At 45.5% G+C, this 20,118-nt stretch overlaps 2 protein-coding genes across 4 annotated transcripts in view; both read left to right on the top strand.

The window, feature by feature from the left end:
* Positions 1-5,253, top strand: part of LOC310662902 (uncharacterized protein) — a 28,149-nt gene extending 22,896 nt beyond the window's left edge. For all 3 annotated transcript variants that reach the window (XM_083410253.1, XM_083410251.1, XM_083410252.1), the window contains 2 exons: positions 3,467-3,624; positions 4,420-5,253. In XM_083410253.1, coding sequence (XP_083266379.1) covers positions 3,467-3,624; positions 4,420-4,548 — 287 coding nt within the window. In that variant the 3' untranslated portion in view covers positions 4,549-5,253. The remainder of the gene's footprint in view (positions 1-3,466; positions 3,625-4,419) is intronic.
* Positions 5,254-6,160: 907 nt separating this feature from the next.
* Positions 6,161-18,424, top strand: CIDEB (cell death inducing DFFA like effector b). The gene is made up of 5 exons (XM_083410801.1): positions 6,161-6,346; positions 14,808-14,952; positions 15,160-15,309; positions 16,545-16,735; positions 18,140-18,424. The coding sequence occupies exons 1-5, from the start codon at positions 6,306-6,308 to the stop codon at positions 18,273-18,275; spliced, it is 663 nt and encodes a 220-aa protein (XP_083266927.1). The 5' UTR covers positions 6,161-6,305; the 3' UTR covers positions 18,276-18,424.
* The last annotated feature ends 1,694 nt before the right edge of the window (positions 18,425-20,118 follow it).

Raw genomic sequence — 20,118 nt, 5'->3', positions numbered from 1 at the left:
TTTTCCATTCAATCTCCTGATTAATCAATTTTGAATATTCTGCTTGATGGAATTTAATTTCTCTCAACAGATCCTTTGACTTTGGTTTAGTTCTCAATTTTTTCTCTCCTTGATGTATTTTCTCCAGTATTTTATCTTTCTTTCCATTCCAGAGCTTCTTCTTAATTGTATTCTGTTGTATCAGAAACCCCCTCATGACAGCTTTGCTTGCGTCCCAGATCGTTCTTTTTTCTACTGTAGTATTCAAATTTATCTCAAAATAGTCCTTTAATGTTTTTTGGGCCTTTTTCACAATCTCTTGATCTCTTAAAAGAGTGTCATTCATTCTCCATCTGAAGGAACCGGTTTGAGTAAGTCTGAGATCTAATTTCAGAGCGTTGTGGTCGGAGCATGTTTTTGGGCAGATTTCCACCTTTTTAGTCTTGGGTGCCAGCCCCCTGGAGGTCCAGATTTGGTCGATCCTTGACCAGGACAGGTGGGCCTCAGAGAAGAAAGTTCCTTCTTTACCTAGGGGGTTCTTTGTCCTCCATATATCAATCAAATCCAGATTGTCAGTCATTTCAAAAAAAGTTTTAGGCAGTCTGCCGTCTGATGTTAGATTTTGGTTATAAGACTTATCCATATGTGTAGACACCACTCCATTCATGTCTCCCATCATTATGATGTTAGCATAGTCCAGATAGTCCAGCAGCGTCTCATGCAGCTTCTTGAAAAATTCTGATTTCCCGTCGTTTGGAGCATAAATTCCTAGTATCAATATTTTTTCTCCTTGGGTCTGGATTTCAATTGCCAGAATTCTTCCATATTCATCTTTGAATAAAAATTTAGGTATCAGGCTCTCCTTAGCATAAATCACCACTCCTCTTTTCTTTACCTTGTCTGAGGAAATAAACTCTTGGCCTAGTCTTTTGTTGACCAAAACTTTCCTGTGGAGCCTGGTCACATGGGTTTCTTGTAAACAAATAATATCCAATTGTTCTTTCTTCAATATATGAAACAGTTTCCTTCTTTTCTCCGGGGAATTTCCGCCATTTATATTCCAACTGAGTAGCTGCAGAGACATCCTGAACTATTCTGTTACACCTAGAGCGGTGTATCTTCTTTTTCCTCTAATTCCGAGGGTTTAGGCGTCCCTCCGCCTGCTGGCAGAGTGGGTCCTGGTTTAAGTATAGGCCAAAGGGCTGCTGCTTCTTTTTGGAGATCTTCTCCGTGGTCGTGCTGGAACTTTTGTAGATCCTCTGGTAATCTTATTTTAACCTTCTTCTGTTTGTAAGTAAATGATAGTCCTTGTGGGAACTCCCACCTATAAGGGATTGAGTTAAATCTCAACAACTTAGCCAATTCTGAATAGGTGGCTCTCAGATCCAATAGCTGTTTAGGAATATCTCGGTAGATTTCCACCCTTTTCTCTTGTATCTCAATTGAGTTTTTGAAGTGTAGGCCTAATATTTTGTCTCTCTCCTCTCTTGATCTCAAAGCTATTAGACAGTCTCTAGATCTATCTTTTCTTACCAATCTTCCCAGTCGAAAAGCCGATACTATTTTAAAATCACTTTCTTCTTTTAAGCCCCAGAACTTTGAAAATTCTGTTGTCAAAAATCCAATCAAATCTTCTTGTTCGATTTCTGGGACCGCCCTAAGCCTAAGATTAGTCTCCCGGTTTTTCAGTTCCACCAAAGAGAGATAGGTTTGTTGGTCCCCTATCTGTTTATGCAGAGGCTTGACTTCTGCTTTAACTTCCTCAACCTCTTTTTTAGCTGATGTTGCAATTTCAACGGCTTCCCCTGCCAATTTACGGTTCTCTTCCGTTGCTCCTTGCAATTTTTCAATTGCTTGGGTGTGTTGGGAAACCTGATCTGTCAATTTCTGGATCGAGGATGTAGCTTGGTCAATTTTTGTTGATTGGTTATCAATTTTTTGATTTAATGTTGACAATTGTTCCAAAACTTGTTTCAGTGCTGCCTCTGCTCCTCCTGATGCCATATCTTCCTCTTCAGATTTTTCAGGCTTTTCACTTTCTACTTTTTGTGTTGCAAGCACAGCAGGCACTGATAGTCTACGTCCCTGAGTTAAAGTTGTTTGCAAAAGCTGTGCCTGCTTTTTTGCTTTTTCTTTTTCCTTAGCTTCCTTAGCTTTGGCTGCTCTTGTCTTTCCTGTACCACTCATCAGTCAATGTTCAAGGTCAGATGTTGTAATCCCATGGGAAAGACAAGTCCAAATTTATAAACAGTCTGGAGAAAGAAAGTAAGCAAAAAAACTTTTCCCAGGCCTTTGTTATCCCATGTCCTCTAGGGGGAGTGCCACCAAAAGTTAGTAAGAAGAAGGTAACTTTTCCGCCATTAAAGTTTCCGTTTTCAAAAACAATTTTAAAAGCAAGTTAGTTCCAAAACACTAAGAAAAAAGTCCTGCAGAGCACTTTAAAACGTTTAACAATGTTCCAGCAAGGTGCCTGCAATTGTATCCACTCAAACTAAGTAAGCCCAAAAGTTGCACTTCAGTTACAAAAGTATCTGGAAGTTTGTAACAGTTCCGCAGTCAAGCAACTTCACCCGGCCACCCGAAGATTTGGGGTTAGAGTCTTCCCTCGCCCCATGGGGGACCGCTCCAAGTCCAATTTAAACTGTATTTTTTCTTCCTTTAAGAATAGAATTTCAAGTGTGCACGAAAGTCCCACTTTAAAGCCTTAAAGCTTCCCTGTTCACAGCGCTTTCCGCTCTTTAAACAGTCTGCTTTGATCTTATAAGCAGTGCCGGAAGACGGACTTCCTCTTTCTCGTCTCCCGGTTTCAGCCAAATTTCTTCAAGTTATTGTAACAAATCTTAAGTCCTTACTCACGGGTTTGCTGTTTCAGAGTAGTATTTTTTGGAAGAAAGGTCAGCGCTCATCCGTGACAGCCGCGCGGCTTCGCCTCCGCAGAAAGAGCGATGAACTCACAGCACCGCTCCCCCTCCTTCACTCCGGAGCCCCTTACGGGGTCCCTTCCGCGAATTTGGGGTCGCTCCAGGTGCCCGCCGAGTCCCACGGCCACGGACTCTCTCTGTCCGTGGTTTTTCTTGATGGGTTGCCGCTGCGCCGTAGCGAAACAACCCTTTTCTGCGGTGCCCCTCTTCAGAGCTCGAAGAGGTCCGCCATCACGGTTTCGCGCCGCCTCCGGAAGTCGGGAAAACTGCTCTTTAGTGCTTAATTGGAGCAAACAGCAATTCAGGTTTTCTCTGGATTGACGTTTGCTCTGATTTAGAGCGGAAGAGAGGGTTTTCCCTGGGAAAGGAGCAAAAAAAGGGGCAAAGCACGTGGACACGTACCTTGAAAGCGTGGGTGAAGCAGAAAACTGCTCAAAAAGATCACCTTCACTTTGCGAAACGGAGCTCTGCCTACAGGCCAACCAAGGACTTGCAGGTAAAAGGAAGTTGCGTTGGGTTAAAGATGAGAGGATGTAGGTGTTAACCACGTTGATTTTAATGCTTAGATCTCGAAGAAAGGAACGTGCCTGGCTGGATGCAGCCAGCAAGTGAAGACTGGGGGATCCTGCCAAAAGCCAAAAGCCCCATGCCAAAAGCCAGACATCCATTAGAAAAGAAGAAGGCAGATGAAGACACCGATTCTGGAGCCAATTTTGAATTCCCCGTAAGTTTCAAATCCACTTCTTCTTCTCTGGCGATCACCCGTAGCCGAGTAAGATTGTCTTCCATAAACACGGTTTTAACAATGAGTCCATAAGTGACTGTGGAGGCCAATTCTGGACCCACACGTCATTCCACAGTGGGGACATTGGTTCCTGGGCGAGAGTTGATCACCGTGTGGATTTGCCAAGTGTGCCTTCTTCTTAGCGCATTTCTCCCTTGCGTCCTGAGTTCGAGTGTCTTCAAAGTCCATGACGTCTTTGGTAAAGGCTGTTCTCCAACTGGAGCGATCGCAGGCCAGTGTTTCCCAGTTGTCGGTGCTTATACTACATTTTTTTAGATTTGCCTTGGGACAATCTTTAAACCTCTTTTGTTGACCACCAGCATTACGCTTTCCATTTTTAAGTTTGGAATAGAGCAGTCACTTTGGAAGACAATAATCAGGCATCCGCACAACATGACCAGTCCAACGAAGTGGATGTTGAAGAATCATTGCTTCAACACTCATTCACTAGATCATCAGCTTGTCGTGGTGAGTGGGCTTGCACGTTCCCATGACCCTTGTGAGCGAAGCCGTTAGCAATCTCATACTTCCTGCAGGGTCACCCAAGGCAGTAAGGTCAAAGGGAAGGAGCTAGACAAAGAATGACCCAAAAAGTTCAAATCCAGTATGCACACTCTGTCTCCATGGGCTTTTCATCCTTCTCCCTTATAGCTCTTTCCTTTCATTTCCAGAGTGGCTGGCGCAACCCGGTCAGATGGGCGAATTACTATTATTGTTGTTGTTGTTTATTTCCAGGAAATTGATGCAACGTACTCGCTTCTCAGCTTCCCCTGCTCCACATTCTTCTTGGAAGAAAACGACAGACCCTCGGAGGAGCCAGTCCCATCTCAGATTCTGAAAACTCAAACCTTCACTGTGAAATGAAACAAGGTGGCCGTTTTTTAGAGCCCCAAAGGACAGGAGAGTTCCCCAGTGGAGGTGTGAACCACGAAGCCCTGATCCACTGACGAAAAGCCTCTTTCACAAGCTCCACTGAAATTAATGGGGAGCCTTGCAGCCCAGCCCACAAATGTTTTTCTGCTCCATTGAAATGAGTGGGTGTGGGACACACACAGTTCAACCAGGTGAAGGAAATTCCACCTCGGCTGCTGTCTCAAGTTACTGGACCTCAGTGAGGAGAATCCCCATCTTACAGACAAAGGACTCTGACTTCCGTTCATTTTTAAAAATAATTTTATAAGTTGTGTGTCCTTGTTGCTCAGCTTGACCCTTTTACATGATTTTGTACATTTTGTGGTATTTGTGCATTGTTATCCGCTGTTATTTTATTGATTATAGATTAGTAATTCCTTATTGTAATTGATAAGTGTGAACTGCTAGATTATCATTTGCTGATGTTTAATTTTACTGTTTAGTATTGAATCCTAATAGATTGTTGAGTATTGCTTTATTTGATATAGGTTGTTTACTCCAAAGGTATTGTGGCTTTTTATATAGGATCTGATTGTTACTATTAATTTTTTGATGTTTTATTGTTATTTTTATGTGTGTTGGAAGCTGCCCAGATTGGCTGTGGCAACCCAGCCAGATGGGTGGGGTATAAATAATAAATTTATTATTACATTATTATTACCAGCACCTGTTCATGTCTGTGGGGCTTGCATGGTGGACGGTGCTCCCTTTTAATTATTCTGCCTCAAAACCAAAATGCCTTGGATTATGGGTCCAGATGGGATCAGATTAGGGAACGAGAAACATTGTCAGGACTTGGGTATCTACTCCGACAGTGTGCTGGTATTTATGCCTTCCATATGCTCTGTAGGTAGTCTATGACACATAAGCCCATAAAACTAAAATAAGTGAACTGTTTTTCTTACATGTTCTACTTTTGAAAGAATCTGGGAGTCCCACATCCCTGTTGCAATAATTAAATCTGCACATACGAAAGGAATGGGATATATAAAAACTGACCCTTCTCCTGTCATCATTTCTCATGTCAGTGTGATGCTTAAAATGTGTGGTCAGCTTTCTTCCTCCCTCCCCCCACCCCTACCCCTCCCAATACAGTCGTACCTTGGAAGTCGAACAGAATCCATTCAGGAAGTCCATTCGACTTCCAAAACGTTCAGAAACCAAAAGCGCGGCTTCCGATTGGCTGCAAGAAGCTCCTACGGCCAATTGGAAGCTGAGGAAGCCCGCTGGACATTCAGCTTCCGAAAATGGTTCGAAAACTGGAACACTTCCGGGTTTCGATTGTTCGGGAAGCTGATTTGTTCGGGAACCAAGGCATTTGAGATTCAAGGTACGACTGTACCCGTTTGGGCAATCTTTTTCCATAGAAAAGCCAGTTTGTGAATTAATGAACACCGTCGTCAATAAAACAAAAGGTATTCTGTGAGCTTCTTCAGCCCTCCGGCTGCCCCTTCGCGAAATCAAATCAGCTAAGAGCAGCACAGTTCACCTGCGACAACACCTTGAAGTTATTCACTGGCGCTCCCTGGCTGTGCCTCCAATTGCTCACTTTGGAGTTTGCTCCCGCCGGCCGACAACTCACAGCGCATGAGCCACATGGTCCAGAGTCCAGGCAGACAAAAACAAGCCAGATCCCCCCTTTGCAGCCGAGCTACTGGCAAGAGGGCCTCTATTACCTACAGATCCACGCAACGCCCTCCTTGGACAAAATGGAGTACATAAACGCCCTGGTGCCATCGACATTGTTAAAGTGAGTACTGATTTATTTATCTATCCTACCTTCTCCAAGGAGCTCAAATGGGGGTGTACATCGTTCCCTCCCTCCTCATTTAATCCCCGCGAAAACAACCCTGCAAGGTAGGTTAGTCTGAGAGTCCAGCACTCTTAACTGCCACAGGCCAGTGGCATAACCTCCAACATTTCTCTGATGAAAATATGGTTGTCCAATTCAATAATAATAACTATATTATTTATACCCCACCCATCTGACTGAGTTGCCCCTAGTTTTGGAGGGGGGAAATAAAGGGGGGGAAATTCCCTTTAACCGTCTCCCACGGCTAGCAGATAGCTTCCTGAAGCCTGGAGAGCCAGAGGGGTCGGTGCACACCGACCCCCCCTCACTCTCCAGGCTTCAGCGAAAGCCTGCATTCGCCCCATAGGACGCACACACATTTCCCCTTCATTTTTGGAGGGGGGAAATTGCGTCCTATAGGGCGAAAAATACGGTATATAAAAACATAATAAAACATTAAACTTTTTTTAAAAAAAAAAAACTACCCTATACTGGGCTGCCTTCAGATGTCTTCTAAAGGTTGTATGGTTACTTATCTCCTTGGCTCGGGGGTCACATAACTCCAGACCCTCCAGCATTTCTCCCATGAAAATAGGGACCTCCTAAGAAAAAGCGGGGCATTCTGGGATCAAATAAAAAACTGGGGCAGCTTCCGTAAATCCGAGATTGTCCCTAGAAAAGAGGGACACTTGGAAAGGATGCAATGGGGGGGGGCTGGATGGAGGTTGTTGGGTTTATACCTCGGGCATGCAGTACTTCCTACCACCCTTCCCCCCTTTCCTTACAATCCTTCAGCCAAACCCATCTGCTGAGGTCTGAAGGATCTTTCGCCTTCTAACAGCAAACTCAGCAGATATGGTCAATATGGGCCAATGGGAAACATGCAGGGGGAGATTGGAATGCTTGGGGGAACCCCAAGCTTTGTATGAGTACAAAACATCTTAGGAGGGAACTAGGAGGGACCTAAGGTAAAGGACCCCTGGATGGTTGTCCAGTCAAATTTGACTATGGGGTTGCGGCGCTCATTTCGCTTTCAGGCCGAGGGAGCTGGCATTTGTCCACAGACAGCTTTCCGGGTCATGTGGCCAGCAGGACTAAATGGCTTCCGGCGCAACGGGACACCATGGCAGAAACCAGAGCGCATGAAAACACAATTTATTTTCCCGCCACAGTGGTCCCTATTTATCTACTTGCGCTGGTATTCTTTTGAACTGCTAGGTTGGCAGGAGCTGGGACAGAGCAACGGGAGCTCACACCGTTGCGGGGATTCGAACTGCCATCCTTATGATCAGCAAGCCCAAGAGGCTTGGTGGCTTAGCGGGGACCTAAGATGACGACAGTCCCTTGCAGGGGGTTGGACTAAATGACTCTTGGACTCGCTTCCAACTCTACCATTTTATGAAAAATGCAGGTCACTGAGGACTCAGCAGGCTCAGTGGCCCCCAAACCCTGACTGAGAGGAGCAGAGAATTAGAGGTGAGGGAGAGAGAGGGAGGAAATGAATAAGACCACCCACGCTGCAACATTTTGCTGCAGGTCTCCCATTAAACTCAAGCAAACAACGGTGTTGTCCACAGAACAGGAATGAGCAGAATTCCCTGATTCCCGGTATTTTATCTGACATTCTGCCCAATAAATAAGGGGTTTTGCTTTATTCAAAGAACTAGTTGTCCTGTGGGCTGGCGTCAGAGCCCAAATCCACTAGCACCTCCTTTGCCTCTTCCTCCTCTTGGAATTTGGACTTTGGCATCAAAATTCCAGGGACCAGAAGAGACCGTGATAAGCATTTCCACGTAGACCTAATAAATTGCGTCTTTTCGTGTACTCTGGTTGCAAGCTGCGTAAGGGGCCAATAACAGCTGGATAGCTCAGCTGATTAGAGTGCGGCGCTGATAATGCCAAGGTTATAGGTTTGATCCCTCTGTATGGGGCAGCTGCATATTCCAGCAAGATGATTCTCAGAGTCCCTTCCAACTTTAATAATAATAATAATAAATTTTATTTATACCCCGCCCTCCTGGGCCAGAGTCAGGGCAGCTAACACCCAATAAAATCATAGTAAAAACATAGGGGGGGGCCAATTTAAAATACAGGTTAAAATGCAATTTAAAATGCAGTCTCATTTTAAAGTAGCCGATAAATCAAGACCATAAGGGGAGGGAAACATAAGGGTCAGACTGAGTCCAAACCAAAGGCTAGGCGAAACAGCTCTGTCTTGCAGGCCCTGCGGAAAGATATCAAGTCCCGCAGGGCCCTAGTCTCTTGTGACAGAGCGTTCCACCTAGTCGGGGCCAGTACTGAAGAGGCCCTTGTTCAGTTTCTGTTAATTGATTCTCATGGAAACTTACAGATTCTGGCTTCACACAATTAACTCAAGGCAGTGTCAATTTACTCTTGGCAGAAAGCCAAGGTCTGCTTGACCTAGAAACTACTTACTCTGATTGGTTAACGACCAGCACTCAACTCTGTTATCTAGGAATGCTTGCTCAGTTAGGTGTGTGAGGTGTGTTAGGAGTAGGAGTGCTGTGTATGGTTAAGAGAGAGAAAGAAAGGATTTATTTTGCTTTGTTTTGTATGCAGAAACTCTGCTGTTTCTTTTTCCTTTTAATAAATCCTGTAAATAGTTATTCTGAGTCTAGCTGACTAGTCATTTCCACCTCAACTAGCTTCTTCGCTGTGCAGGAAAACTCTGCTACGTTTGGGCTAAAGCCATTAGAGCTATGCCTGACACTTCAAAGTTCCATGAGGTTATGGGTATTGTGCTGCCAGCCTGAGTTGTCGTGGTGTCAGCATCAACGGTGTTGGTTCCAGTAGTTCCAGAAGTTGTTGTTCCTGTTGGTGCAGCAGATGGACACTGGCTGGTTCCTGACTGTTGTGAGCTGGTGATGCAGTGGACACAAGGACAACAGGCGCAGCGTGTGAATGCTGGTTGCTGTGGTTCCTGTTCTCTCTCTCGGTGGTCGTGAGTAGCTGGTTCCGGGTTCCAGGGACATCGCTCTCAAGATGGCCTCACAACCAGTTCAGATGGCTTTTGAGCGTCTGAATGACTCCAATTACTTGCTGTGGTCGGAACGCATGCAGGCAGTGCTGCAGAGGGATCATCTCTGGCAGGTGGTGAGTAAGTTTCCTGCGAAGCCTGATGATGAAGACCTCGATAAAGATCAAACAGCAAGGGCCACAATTGTCTTGGGGCTGGAAGATTCCCAGTTGCCGTATGTGAGGGGAATCAAGACAGCTAGAGGTGTGTGGCAAGCACTTAAAGAACTCCATGTGCGTGAGACAGCGGTTTCCAAGCTGTTCATTCGCAAGGCATTGTACAAGGCAATGTTACAGCCTGGGGTTACAATGCAGGAACACCTACACAGTTTACAGTTAAAGTTTACTGCGCTACAGGAAAGAGACTGTGCATTAGACCAGCAGGAGAAGGTGGCTATTATTTTGAGTTCTCTCCCGGAAAGCTGGGATAATTTAGTTTTGTCTCTAGAAGGTTTACAGGAGCGTGATTTATCAGTCAGCTATGTCACTGGGCGTTTGATTGAAGAATGGCAGAAGAGGCAAGAAAGGTCGTTTGCTGCAGAGGCTTCTACAGGCGGGCGGTTTGGAAGGAGTTCTCATGCCGTGCCAGAGGTGACGCAAAAGCAGCGTACCAGTGAGGAGTCAGCGTTTGCTGTTAGGCGTTGTTTCCGATGTGGGTCTTCAGCGCATCTAAAACGACAATGTCCGGAGTTGGTCAAGTCTCAGTGGCCGGTGCAGGAGCAGAGACGAGATCAGCAGCAGCAGCAGCGTAAAAAGAAATTCTTCAAACGAAAACAGTCGGCTCAGCTGGTGACCGCAGAGGTCAAGATTGCTGATGAGAAACAAGCTGTCTGGGTGGTCGATTCGGGAGCGTCTCGGCACATCGTAAATTCAGATGAATTGTTTGTTTCCAAGAACTCAGCACAGCGCAGCCAGGTGGCTTTAGCAGACGGAAGTACTTCCGAAGTGATTTCGGGGGGTGCAGTTTTTGTTCCTTGTCTTCGTGAATGCCTGCAAAATGTACTTTGTGTACCTTCATTAAGGAGCAACCTGATGTCTGTAGATTGTTTGCTAAAAGCTGGGTTTAAAGTATATTTTGAAGGAGACAGTTGCATTATTAAGAAGGCTGGTGAGATTTTAGGCACTGCTAAGTCAGAGGGAGGCTTGTTTTGGCTTAAAGCAGGATCTCAAGTTGCTGCAGTAGTCAGTAAATCTCAGCCTGCAGTGAATAACAAAGCTATACATGACAACTGTGTGCACTTATTGCATAGGAAAATGGGGCATGCTGGCTGGAAAAGTGTACTAAAAATGTCTGAATTGGCTGATGGGGGTGATTTAAAGAGTTGTAACAAGTACCTTGATTGTAATGTTTGTAAAAAGGTTAAAACCCACAGAGTCTCTTACCCCAGAAGTGACAGAGTTAGTGAGTCACCGCTACAGCTGGTTCACATGGACGTAATTGGTCCATTTCCTGTAAGCAGGGGTGGATCGCGTTTTTCATTAACAATTGTGGATGACGCCACGCGTTACTCTTGGGTTTTTCCCATGAAGAATAAGGGTGATGTGTTCACTAAGTTTAAAGGCTGGGTGGCATCTGTGGAAAGATTTCTGTCCATTAAACTCAAAAGGATTCAGACGGACAGAGGTGGCGAATTTATGTCAAATGCTTTTAGAGATTGGTTACAAAAGCGTGGCATTGGGCATAGAAAAACGAACGCTTTTTCCCCAGAGGAGAATGGTGTTGCAGAGCGAAAACATAGATCTTTACAAGATATGATGTTTGCCATGCTTGAGGATGCTGATTTGCCCATGTCTTATTGGGGGGAGAGCATGCTCACCGCGTGTTATCTCCAAAATAGGCTCTTTCATCAAACAATAGGTACAACTCCGTACTTTAAATTGTTTCACAAAAAACCCAAAATTGACCATTTGCATGTGTTTGGATCAAAAGCCTGGGTATTAATTCCAAAACAAATGAGAAAGAAGGGAGATCCTAAGACCAAACAGTTAGTGTTTGTGGGTTACCAGGAGCTGGGAAAAGGTTTCCGCTTTGCTGAAGGGACAAATGGCATTGTGATCTCCAGGAATGCCAGTTTTTGTGAACATAGTGGCTGGGAGAGACTACATGCCAATACTGAGGTTTGGTTTGAACCTTCTCAGGAGCTTCATGACTCTGAAGGTAAACTTAGAGAATCAGAGTCTGAGGGGGAGGAAAGTTCAGATAAGAGCTCTCAAGAAAGTGGAATTAGCCAGAGACCAGTCGCTAAGCAACAAAAGAGAGGTCGTAGTTCTGAGGAGGAAAGTGGGTCAGAAGAAAAATTTTCTCCCAGAAGATCTAAAAGACAAAACAAAGGAGTGCCTCCAGTGCGTTTTTCTCCGGATACTGCAAATGTGTTTAGTGTAATTGCAGAGCCCAAGAGTTTCCAGGAGGTGTTAAAGTTACCAAAAGAGGAGGCAGAGCTCTGGAAACAGGCAATGGAGGAAGAGATGTCCTCTCTGAATGAGCACAAGGTCTTTACACCAGTAGCAGCGCCTGAGGGGGCAAAGATTGTAGGCTGCAGGTGGGTGTACAAACTTAAACCTCTGGTGACAGGAAAGTACAAATATAAAGCTCGTTTAGTGGCTCAAGGATACTCTCAGAGGCCTGGAAAAGATTATGACGAGACTTTTTCCCCTACTGCTAAGGCAGAAAGTGTAAGGCTGATTCTAGCGCTTGGAGCAAAGAGAAAACTTCTGTTAAACCATTTTGATATCCAGACTGCATATTTACATGCATCAATATCAGAAGACCTGTATCTAGCCGAACCGCCTGGTTATGAGACAGGTTCCAATAGAGTGTTGAAATTAAACAAAGCTCTATATGGTCTCAAACAGGCTGCAAGATCTTGGAACAAATGTTTCCATGAGGCCTTAGTGTCATTTGGTTTCAAGCAGAGTACAGCTGACAATTGTGTTTATGTACGTGGTACAGGCAGTGATCAAGAGTTTTGTCTGATTTATGTAGATGATGTATTGTATGCTTGCAAAACTGATAAACAAACTAAAAGGTTTGCCAAGCAATTGTCCAGTAAGTTCAAAATGAAAGACTTAGGCCCCGTTAGGACATATCTAGGGTTGGAAGTGTGCTGGGCCCAAGATGGTAGCTGCCTAATTAGTCAGCAGAACAAAGTTAAACAACTACTGACTACATACAGGATGCAGGATTGCAAAGGGGCAGTGGTGCCTATGGATCCAGGTTTCATAAAAACACTTCATATAGATGAGAGTCCTGAATTTGAACATCCTGATGTATATCATTCTGTAATTGGAAGTTTATTGTATCTAGCACAGTGGTCCAGACCTGATATTAGCTACGCAGTAGGCATATTAAGTAGATTGGTCTCAAAACCCACACTAAATGCTTGGAAAGGGGTAAAACAAGTTCTGAGATACCTCAAACAGACAATTGGCTATATGTTACAATTAAATTCTTCAGAGGATGAAATGTTGGTTTGCTATTGTGATAGTGACTGGGGAAATTTGCCAGATAGAAAATCTGTCACAGGACTAGTCATAATGGTCGGTGGAGCTTTAATCAGCTGGCGGTCACGCAAGCAAGACATTGTAAGTGTGTCATCAACGGAATCCGAGTACGCCGCATTGAGTGAATTGTGCAACGAGGTGATTTATTTCAAGCATTTGTTAGCAGATTTAAATGTAAATTGTGGAGAACCAGTACGAGTTTACATTGATAATCAGGCTTGTATAACCTTAAGTAAAACAGAGGGTTTCAAGTCACGTTCCAAACATATCTCTGTAAAATACCAAAATGTACGTTGCTGTGTACAAGACAATATAATCACATGTACTTATGTATCAAGTGAAGAAAATGTAGCAGATGTATTAACTAAACCATTGGCAAAGATAAAAAACAAGCAAATGTGCAAGAGTTTAGGTTTGCTGGAAAAATAATCTCCTACATAGGTGTTATTTGATGTTAATTGTCCAGCAGAATCTGTGAGGGGGTGTTCAGTTTCTGTTAATTGATTCTCATGGAAACTTACAGATTCTGGCTTCACACAATTAACTCAAGGCAGTGTCAATTTACTCTTGGCAGAAAGCCAAGGTCTGCTTGACCTAGAAACTACTTACTCTGATTGGTTAACGACCAGCACTCAACTCTGTTATCTAGGAATGCTTGCTCAGTTAGGTGTGTGAGGTGTGTTAGGAGTAGGAGTCCTGTGTATGGTTAAGAGAGAGAAAGAAAGGATTTATTTTGCTTTGTTTTGTATGCAGAAACTCTGCTGTTTCTTTTTCCTTTTAATAAATCCTGTAAATAGTTATTCTGAGTCTAGCTGACTAGTCATTTCCACCTCAACTAGCTTCTTCGCTGTGCAGGAAAACTCTGCTACGTTTGGGCTAAAGCCATTAGAGCTATGCCTGACACTTCAAAGTTCCATGAGCCCTGACCCTAGTTGAGACCAATCTAACCACCCTGTGACCTGGGACCTCCAAAATGTTGTCATTTGTGGACCTATACAGTGGTAGCTCTGGTTAAGGGGAGGGACGCGGGTGGCGCTGTGGGTAAAACCTCAGCGCCTAGGACTTGCCGATCGCATGGTCGGCGGTTCGAATCCCCGCGGCGGGGTGCGCTCCTGTCGTTCGGTCCCAGCTCCTGCCCACCTAGCAGTTCGAAAGCACACTTAAGTGCAAGTAGATAAATAGGTACCACTTTATAGCGGGAAGGTAAACGGTGTTTCCGTGTGCTGCGCTGGTGCTGGCTCGCCAGAGCAGCTTCGTCACGCTGGCCACGTGACCCAGAAGTGTCTCCGGACAGCGCTGGCCCCTGGCCTCTTAAGTGAGATGAGCGCACAACCCTAGAGTCTGTCAAGACTGGCCCGTACGGGCAGGGGTTCCTTTACCTTTACCTTTACCTAGCTCTGGTTAAGAACTTAATTTGTTCCGGAGGTCCGTTCTTAACCTGAAACTGTTCTTAACCTGAGGTACCACTTTAGCTAATGAGGCCTCCCGCTGCCGCTGTGCCGCTGGAGTACGATTTCTGTTCTCATCCTGAGGTAAAGTTCTTAACCCGAGGTACTACTTCCGGGTTAGGGGAGTCTGTAATCCAAAGTGTTTGTAACCCGAGGTGTTTGTAATGCAAGGTACCACTGTACAAACACCAAAAAAATAAAGAAAACAGGCAGAAACAGCATTGGGTCGTGTATAACTGTCCTGATAACATCGTGAGTGCAAATCATCACAACCAAAAGGGCACCTGGACGAAGCAGGATCATTACCAAAAGTTCGGTTTCTCTGTTAGGGCGTTGATCTACTCCCAGGACACTTTGCACATGCTCAGAGGCACGCTATAGCAACCAGATCGGGACCTTCTGAGCAACTCTCTCTGTCTCTCTCTTTCTCACAGGTCAGTGTCGAGTGCGAGCTCAGAACTCACCCGCCGTGTTTGGGCTCCGAGTCCTCCAACTCAGAGGCCATTCCGGGTCTGTGACCACAAGCGCAACGTCCGCAAAGGTCTGACTGCAGGGACCTTGCAGGAGCTGTTGATCAAGGTGAGCACCCCTTCCCTGCCGCCAATTTTCCAGTCTCCACTTCTGACGCCAAGGCGCTGCCAGCCCACCCTTGGCCGGCAAGCCCTTGGGTCAAGCTGCTCCGCTTCGGCCTCACTTTTCTCATCTGTGAAATGGCAGCAGTGGCCCACATCGCAGTGCTTTGCTTGACATGAAGGTCTCTGCTTGTTTGTTTTCTTGTTTCGCCAGGCAAGGGAGACCCTGCTGATCTCGAGCATCGTTTCCTTGGTGCTGGAAGAAGATGGCACTGTTGTGGAAACAGAGGAATTCTTTGACGTCCTAGATGATAACACAGCCTTGATGGTGCTGGAGAAAGGGCAGAAATGGAGCCACGCCAGGGTAATCAAAAGGGTGTTGAATGGAAGGCCAGTGGAAAATTACAGGTTCTCCATAAGAATTCTGTTGTTGTTGTTTAGTCGTTTAGTCGTGTCCAACTCTTCGTGGCTCCCTGGACCAGAGCACGCCAGGCACTTCTGTCTTCCACTGCCTCCCGCAGTTTGGTCAGACTCATGTTTGTAGCTTCGAAGACACTGTCCCACGATCTCGTCCTCTGTCGTCCCCTTCTCCATGTGCCCTCCATCTTTCCCAACATCAGGGTCTTTTCCAGGGAGTCTTCTCTTCTCATGAGGTGGCCAAAGTATTGGAGCCTCAGCTTCACGATCTGTCCTTCCAGTGAGCACTCAGGGCTGATTTCCTTCAGAATGGATAGGTTTGATCTTCTTGCAGTCCATGGGACTCTCAAGAGTCTCCTCCAGCACCAATAAGAATTCTAAGGCATCATAAATAAAATGAATGTTCCTAAGTGCACAAGATAAATACACATACATAAGTGCTGCATGTCTGAAAGAGTACAGAACAGCAATCCTGAAGCCACTTTGACTCTTAATAATAATTTTATTCATTCATTCCCCTCCCATCTGGCTGAGTTTCCCCAGCCACTCTGGGCGGCTCCCAACAGAATATTAAAAGCATGATAAAACATCAAACATTAAAATCTTCCCTAAACAGGACTGCCTTCAGATGTCTTCTAAAAGTCAGGCAGGCACCACCACCGAGAAGGCCCTCTGCCTGGTTCCCTGTAACCTCACTTCTCGCAGGGAGGGAACTGCCAGAAGGCCCTCGGAGCTGGACCTCAGTGTGCAGGCAGAACAATGGGGGTGGAGACGCTCCTTCAGGTATACTGGGCCTTTGAGGCAGTTTAGGGCTTTCAAGGTCAGCACCAACACTTTGAATGTTGCTCGGAAACGTACTGGGAGCCAGTGTAGGTCCTCCAGGACCGGTGTTATGTGGTCTCAGCAGCCGCTCCCAGTCACCAGTCTAGCTGCCGCATTCTGGATTAACTGTAGTTTCCAGGTCACCTTCAAAGGTAGCCCCACGTAGAGCGCATGGCAGTAGTGCAAGTGGGAGTTAACCAGAGCATGCACCACTCTGGCGCGACAGTCTTTGGGCAGGGAGGGTCTCATCCTGCGCACCAGACGGAGCTGGTAGACAGCTGCCCTGGACACAGAATTGACCTGCGCCTCCATGGACAGCGGTGAGTCCAATGGTTCTATGATTCTATCTGTGTTGTACAGGGCAGCAGCCGGTCCTATGCGCTCAGCGGGGAGAAACCGAGGAACAGCCGTGACATTGCCCGCATCACCTTTGACGTCTACAAGCTCAACCCCCGTGACCTCTTTGGCAGCCTGAACATCTCGGCCACTTTCTACGGACTCTACTCCATGAGCTGCGACTTCAAGTGTCTGGGGCCCAAGAAGGTGCTAAGGTGGGTCTGGGAACAAGCTTCCCCCACATCTCCCCTGACAAGACAGCCATTCAATGTTTTCTTAAAAACCTCCAAGGAAGGAGAGTCCACCACCTCACCTCCATTGTCAGAAATTTCTTCCTGATGTTGAGTCAGAATCTCCTTCCTTGTAAGCTTGATGCCATGGGTTCAGGTCCTACCCTCCAGAGCAGTCAGGAGGAAACAATATATATATGTTGTTGTTTAGTCGTTGTCGTGTCCGACTCTTTGTCACCCCCTGGACCAGAGCACGCCAGGCACTCCTGTCTTCCGCTGCCTCCCACAGTTTGGTCAAACTCATGCTGGTAGCTTCGAGAACACTGTCCAACCATCTCGTCCTCCGTTGTCCCCTTCTCCTTGTGCCCTCCATCTTTCCCAACATCAGGGTCTTTCCCAGGGAGTCTTCTCTTCTCATGAGGTGGCCAAAGTCTTGGAGCCTCAGCTTCAAGATCTGTCCTTCCAGTGAGCACTCAGGGCTGATTTCCTTCAGAATGGAGAGGTTGGATCTTCTTGCAGTCCATGGGACTCTCAAGAGTCTCCTCCAGCACCATAATTCAAAAGCATCCATTCTTCGGCGATCAGCCTTCTTTATGGTCCAGCTCTCACTTCCATACATCACTACTAGGAAAACCATAGCTTTAACTAGACGGACCTTTGTTGTCAAGGTGATGTCTCTGCTTTTTAAGATGTTGTCTAGGTTTGTCATTGCTTTCCTCCCAAGAAGCAGGCGTCTCTTAATTTCGTGGCTGCTGTCACCATCTGCAGTGATCATGGAGCCCAAGAAAGTAAAATCTCTCACTGCCTCCATTTCATCCCCTTCTATTTGCCAGGAGAGGGGATCAGCTCACAGTTGTGCAGCTTTTTTTGCAAAGGGGAAAAGCCCCCCTTTTTTGAGGATCAGCTCAAAGTTGATGAGCTTACTTTGCAAAGGGAAAAAATCCTGTTTTTATGGTGTTCAACTCACAGATCTGCAGCTTCTTTAGGAAAGGGAGCCATTTCTACAGTTTCCAGACAGATAATCTAATCAGCCAGCCACATGTCACTGGGGAAACAAACAGCCTCAGTCTGCAGAACATTCAACAATGGAGGCCTGGGCAAGAGGCAGGAAAGGGAGCCAGCGATCAGCCACACATTCGCTCCATAAGACGCACAGACATTTCCCCTTACTTTTGAGGAGGAAAAAAGTGCATCTTATGGAGCGAAAAATATGGTTAATACCATAAATAAAATAATAAAATTAAAATTAATTTTGTCTTCTGAGCCGCTCCGAGATCTACGGATGAAGGGCGGCATACAAATTTAATAAATTATAATAATGCAAAACAACAACAACAACCCAGGAACCCAGCATTAATATAATTTGTTCCCCTTTCGTTTCCTCCCAAGGGAGATCTTGCGTGTGGCATCCACCGTCATGCATGGCATCGGGCACATTCTTCTTGGGGCATCCCACTACATCCGCCGGATCCTGGACGGAGGCGAGAACTGGCACTCGCATGCCCGCGTGAGCTACGAGCGCTGAAAGATGCCACCCTCGTCTTTATTCTCCCTCTCCTGAGACAAGATTCCTTCCCGGCCCCTGCTCTTTCGGCTCCAAAGAAATCCCAGATCTCTGTTTCGGTTGGGGATGTTAATTAAAAAGGGTACAGTGGTACCTTGGTTCTCAAACTTGATCCGTTCCGGAAGTCCGTTCCAAAACCAAGGCACGCTTTTCCCATAGAAAGTAATGCAAAACGGATTCATCCGTTCCAGACTTTTAAAAACAACCCCTAAAACAACAATATAACATGAATTTTACTGTCTAACGAGACCTCTGATCCATAAAACGAAAGCAAGAATCAATGTACTGTACTATAAAATAAATAACAGTACAGTGGTACCCCGGGTTAAGTACTTAATTCGTTCTGGAGGTCCGTTCTTAACCTGAAACTGTTCTTAACATGAAACACCACTTTAGCTAATGGGGCCTCCTGCTGCTGCCGTGCCGCCAGAGCAAGATTTCTGTTCTCATCCTGAAGCAAAGTTCTTAACCTGAGGTACTATTTCTGGTTTAGTGGAGTCTGTAACCTGAAATGTATGTAAGCCAATGTACTGTATTGTATTGTAGGTATTGTATTGTAGGTGATAAAAATTTAAATTGTTTTCGTTTCTTCTTACCTGCACTGATGATAGTCAGCTTTTATCTATTTCCGCAGTCACACAATCAATCAATCAATCAATCAATCAATCAGTAGCTGAACTGGGTTCCACGCAGTCACAAAAACAAATGAACTGAAAAAGCCTCAGAAACATAAACGCAAAATAGATACCAAAAACAAAAGCACCAAACTTAATCCGTTACGGAGGTCTATTTGACTTCCGAAATGTTCGGAAACCAAGGCGCAGCTTCTGATTGGTGCAGGCGCCCCAGAAACAATAGACAACAGCCGCATCGGACGTTCGGCTTCCAAAAACGTTCAAAAACCGAAACACTTACTTCCGGGTTTCTGGCGTTTGGGAACCAAGGTGTTTGAGAACCAAGGTACCACTGTATTTAATAACCAAACACACAGGAAACCTTGAACCAGACCTTCCTTTTGGCACAGAGGAGATGGTTGGGGAGGTGGCGAATAGCCGCCGTGTGGCAAGTTCTGCCAGCTTAACAGAGATGAAACATGAAGCAGGGATAAGAAAATCTGTTGCCTGCTAGATGTTGCTGGACTACAATTCCCATCATCCCTGAGCGCTGTCTGGAGCCAGTGGAGAGTTCAGCATCCGGAAGACTCCTGCTGTTTTGCCCACTTCCGGTTATTATTATTTTTATTTCTCCAGTGCTTTCCTCGCAAAACCGACCCAAAGCGACTCACAACGCGAGCGCTAGAACCGATTGCAGCAAACAAATAAAAACCTTTTTTAAAAAAAGCACAGTGGTGCCTCGCAAGACGAAATTAATTTGTTCTGCGAGTTTTTTCGTCTTGTGAATTTTTCGTCTTGCGAAGCACGGTTTCCCATAGGAAATGCATTGACGGTTTCCCATAGGAATGCATTGACAGTTATAAGAAAAAGGCACAAGACGTTTTCGTCTTGCGAAGCAAGCCCATAGGGAAATTCGTCTTGCGAAGCAACTCAAAAAACAAAAAACTCTTTCGTCTTGCGAGGCATTTGTCTTGCGAGGTACCACTGCATTTGCACAAATAAAAGGTCTTAGAGAGGCTGAAAAGAGACCTTAGAAATCATAGATTTGGAAGCTGGAAGAGAAAACAAGGGTCATCTAGTCCAATCCCCTTTTGCCGAATATGGGGCTCGAACCCACAAACCTTATTGCTAATCTTGCATTGCAAGGTTGGCATTTCATTGACACTTAAAAGGGAAGGGCATGGCAGTGC

The sequence above is a fragment of the Podarcis tiliguerta genome (genome assembly GCF_965153285.1).
Source record: "Podarcis tiliguerta genome assembly, chromosome: 13".
Taxonomy (NCBI): domain Eukaryota; kingdom Metazoa; phylum Chordata; class Lepidosauria; order Squamata; family Lacertidae; genus Podarcis; species Podarcis tiliguerta.
Note: the sequence above shows the minus strand (reverse complement) of the source record. Positions and strands in the feature narration are given on the sequence as shown.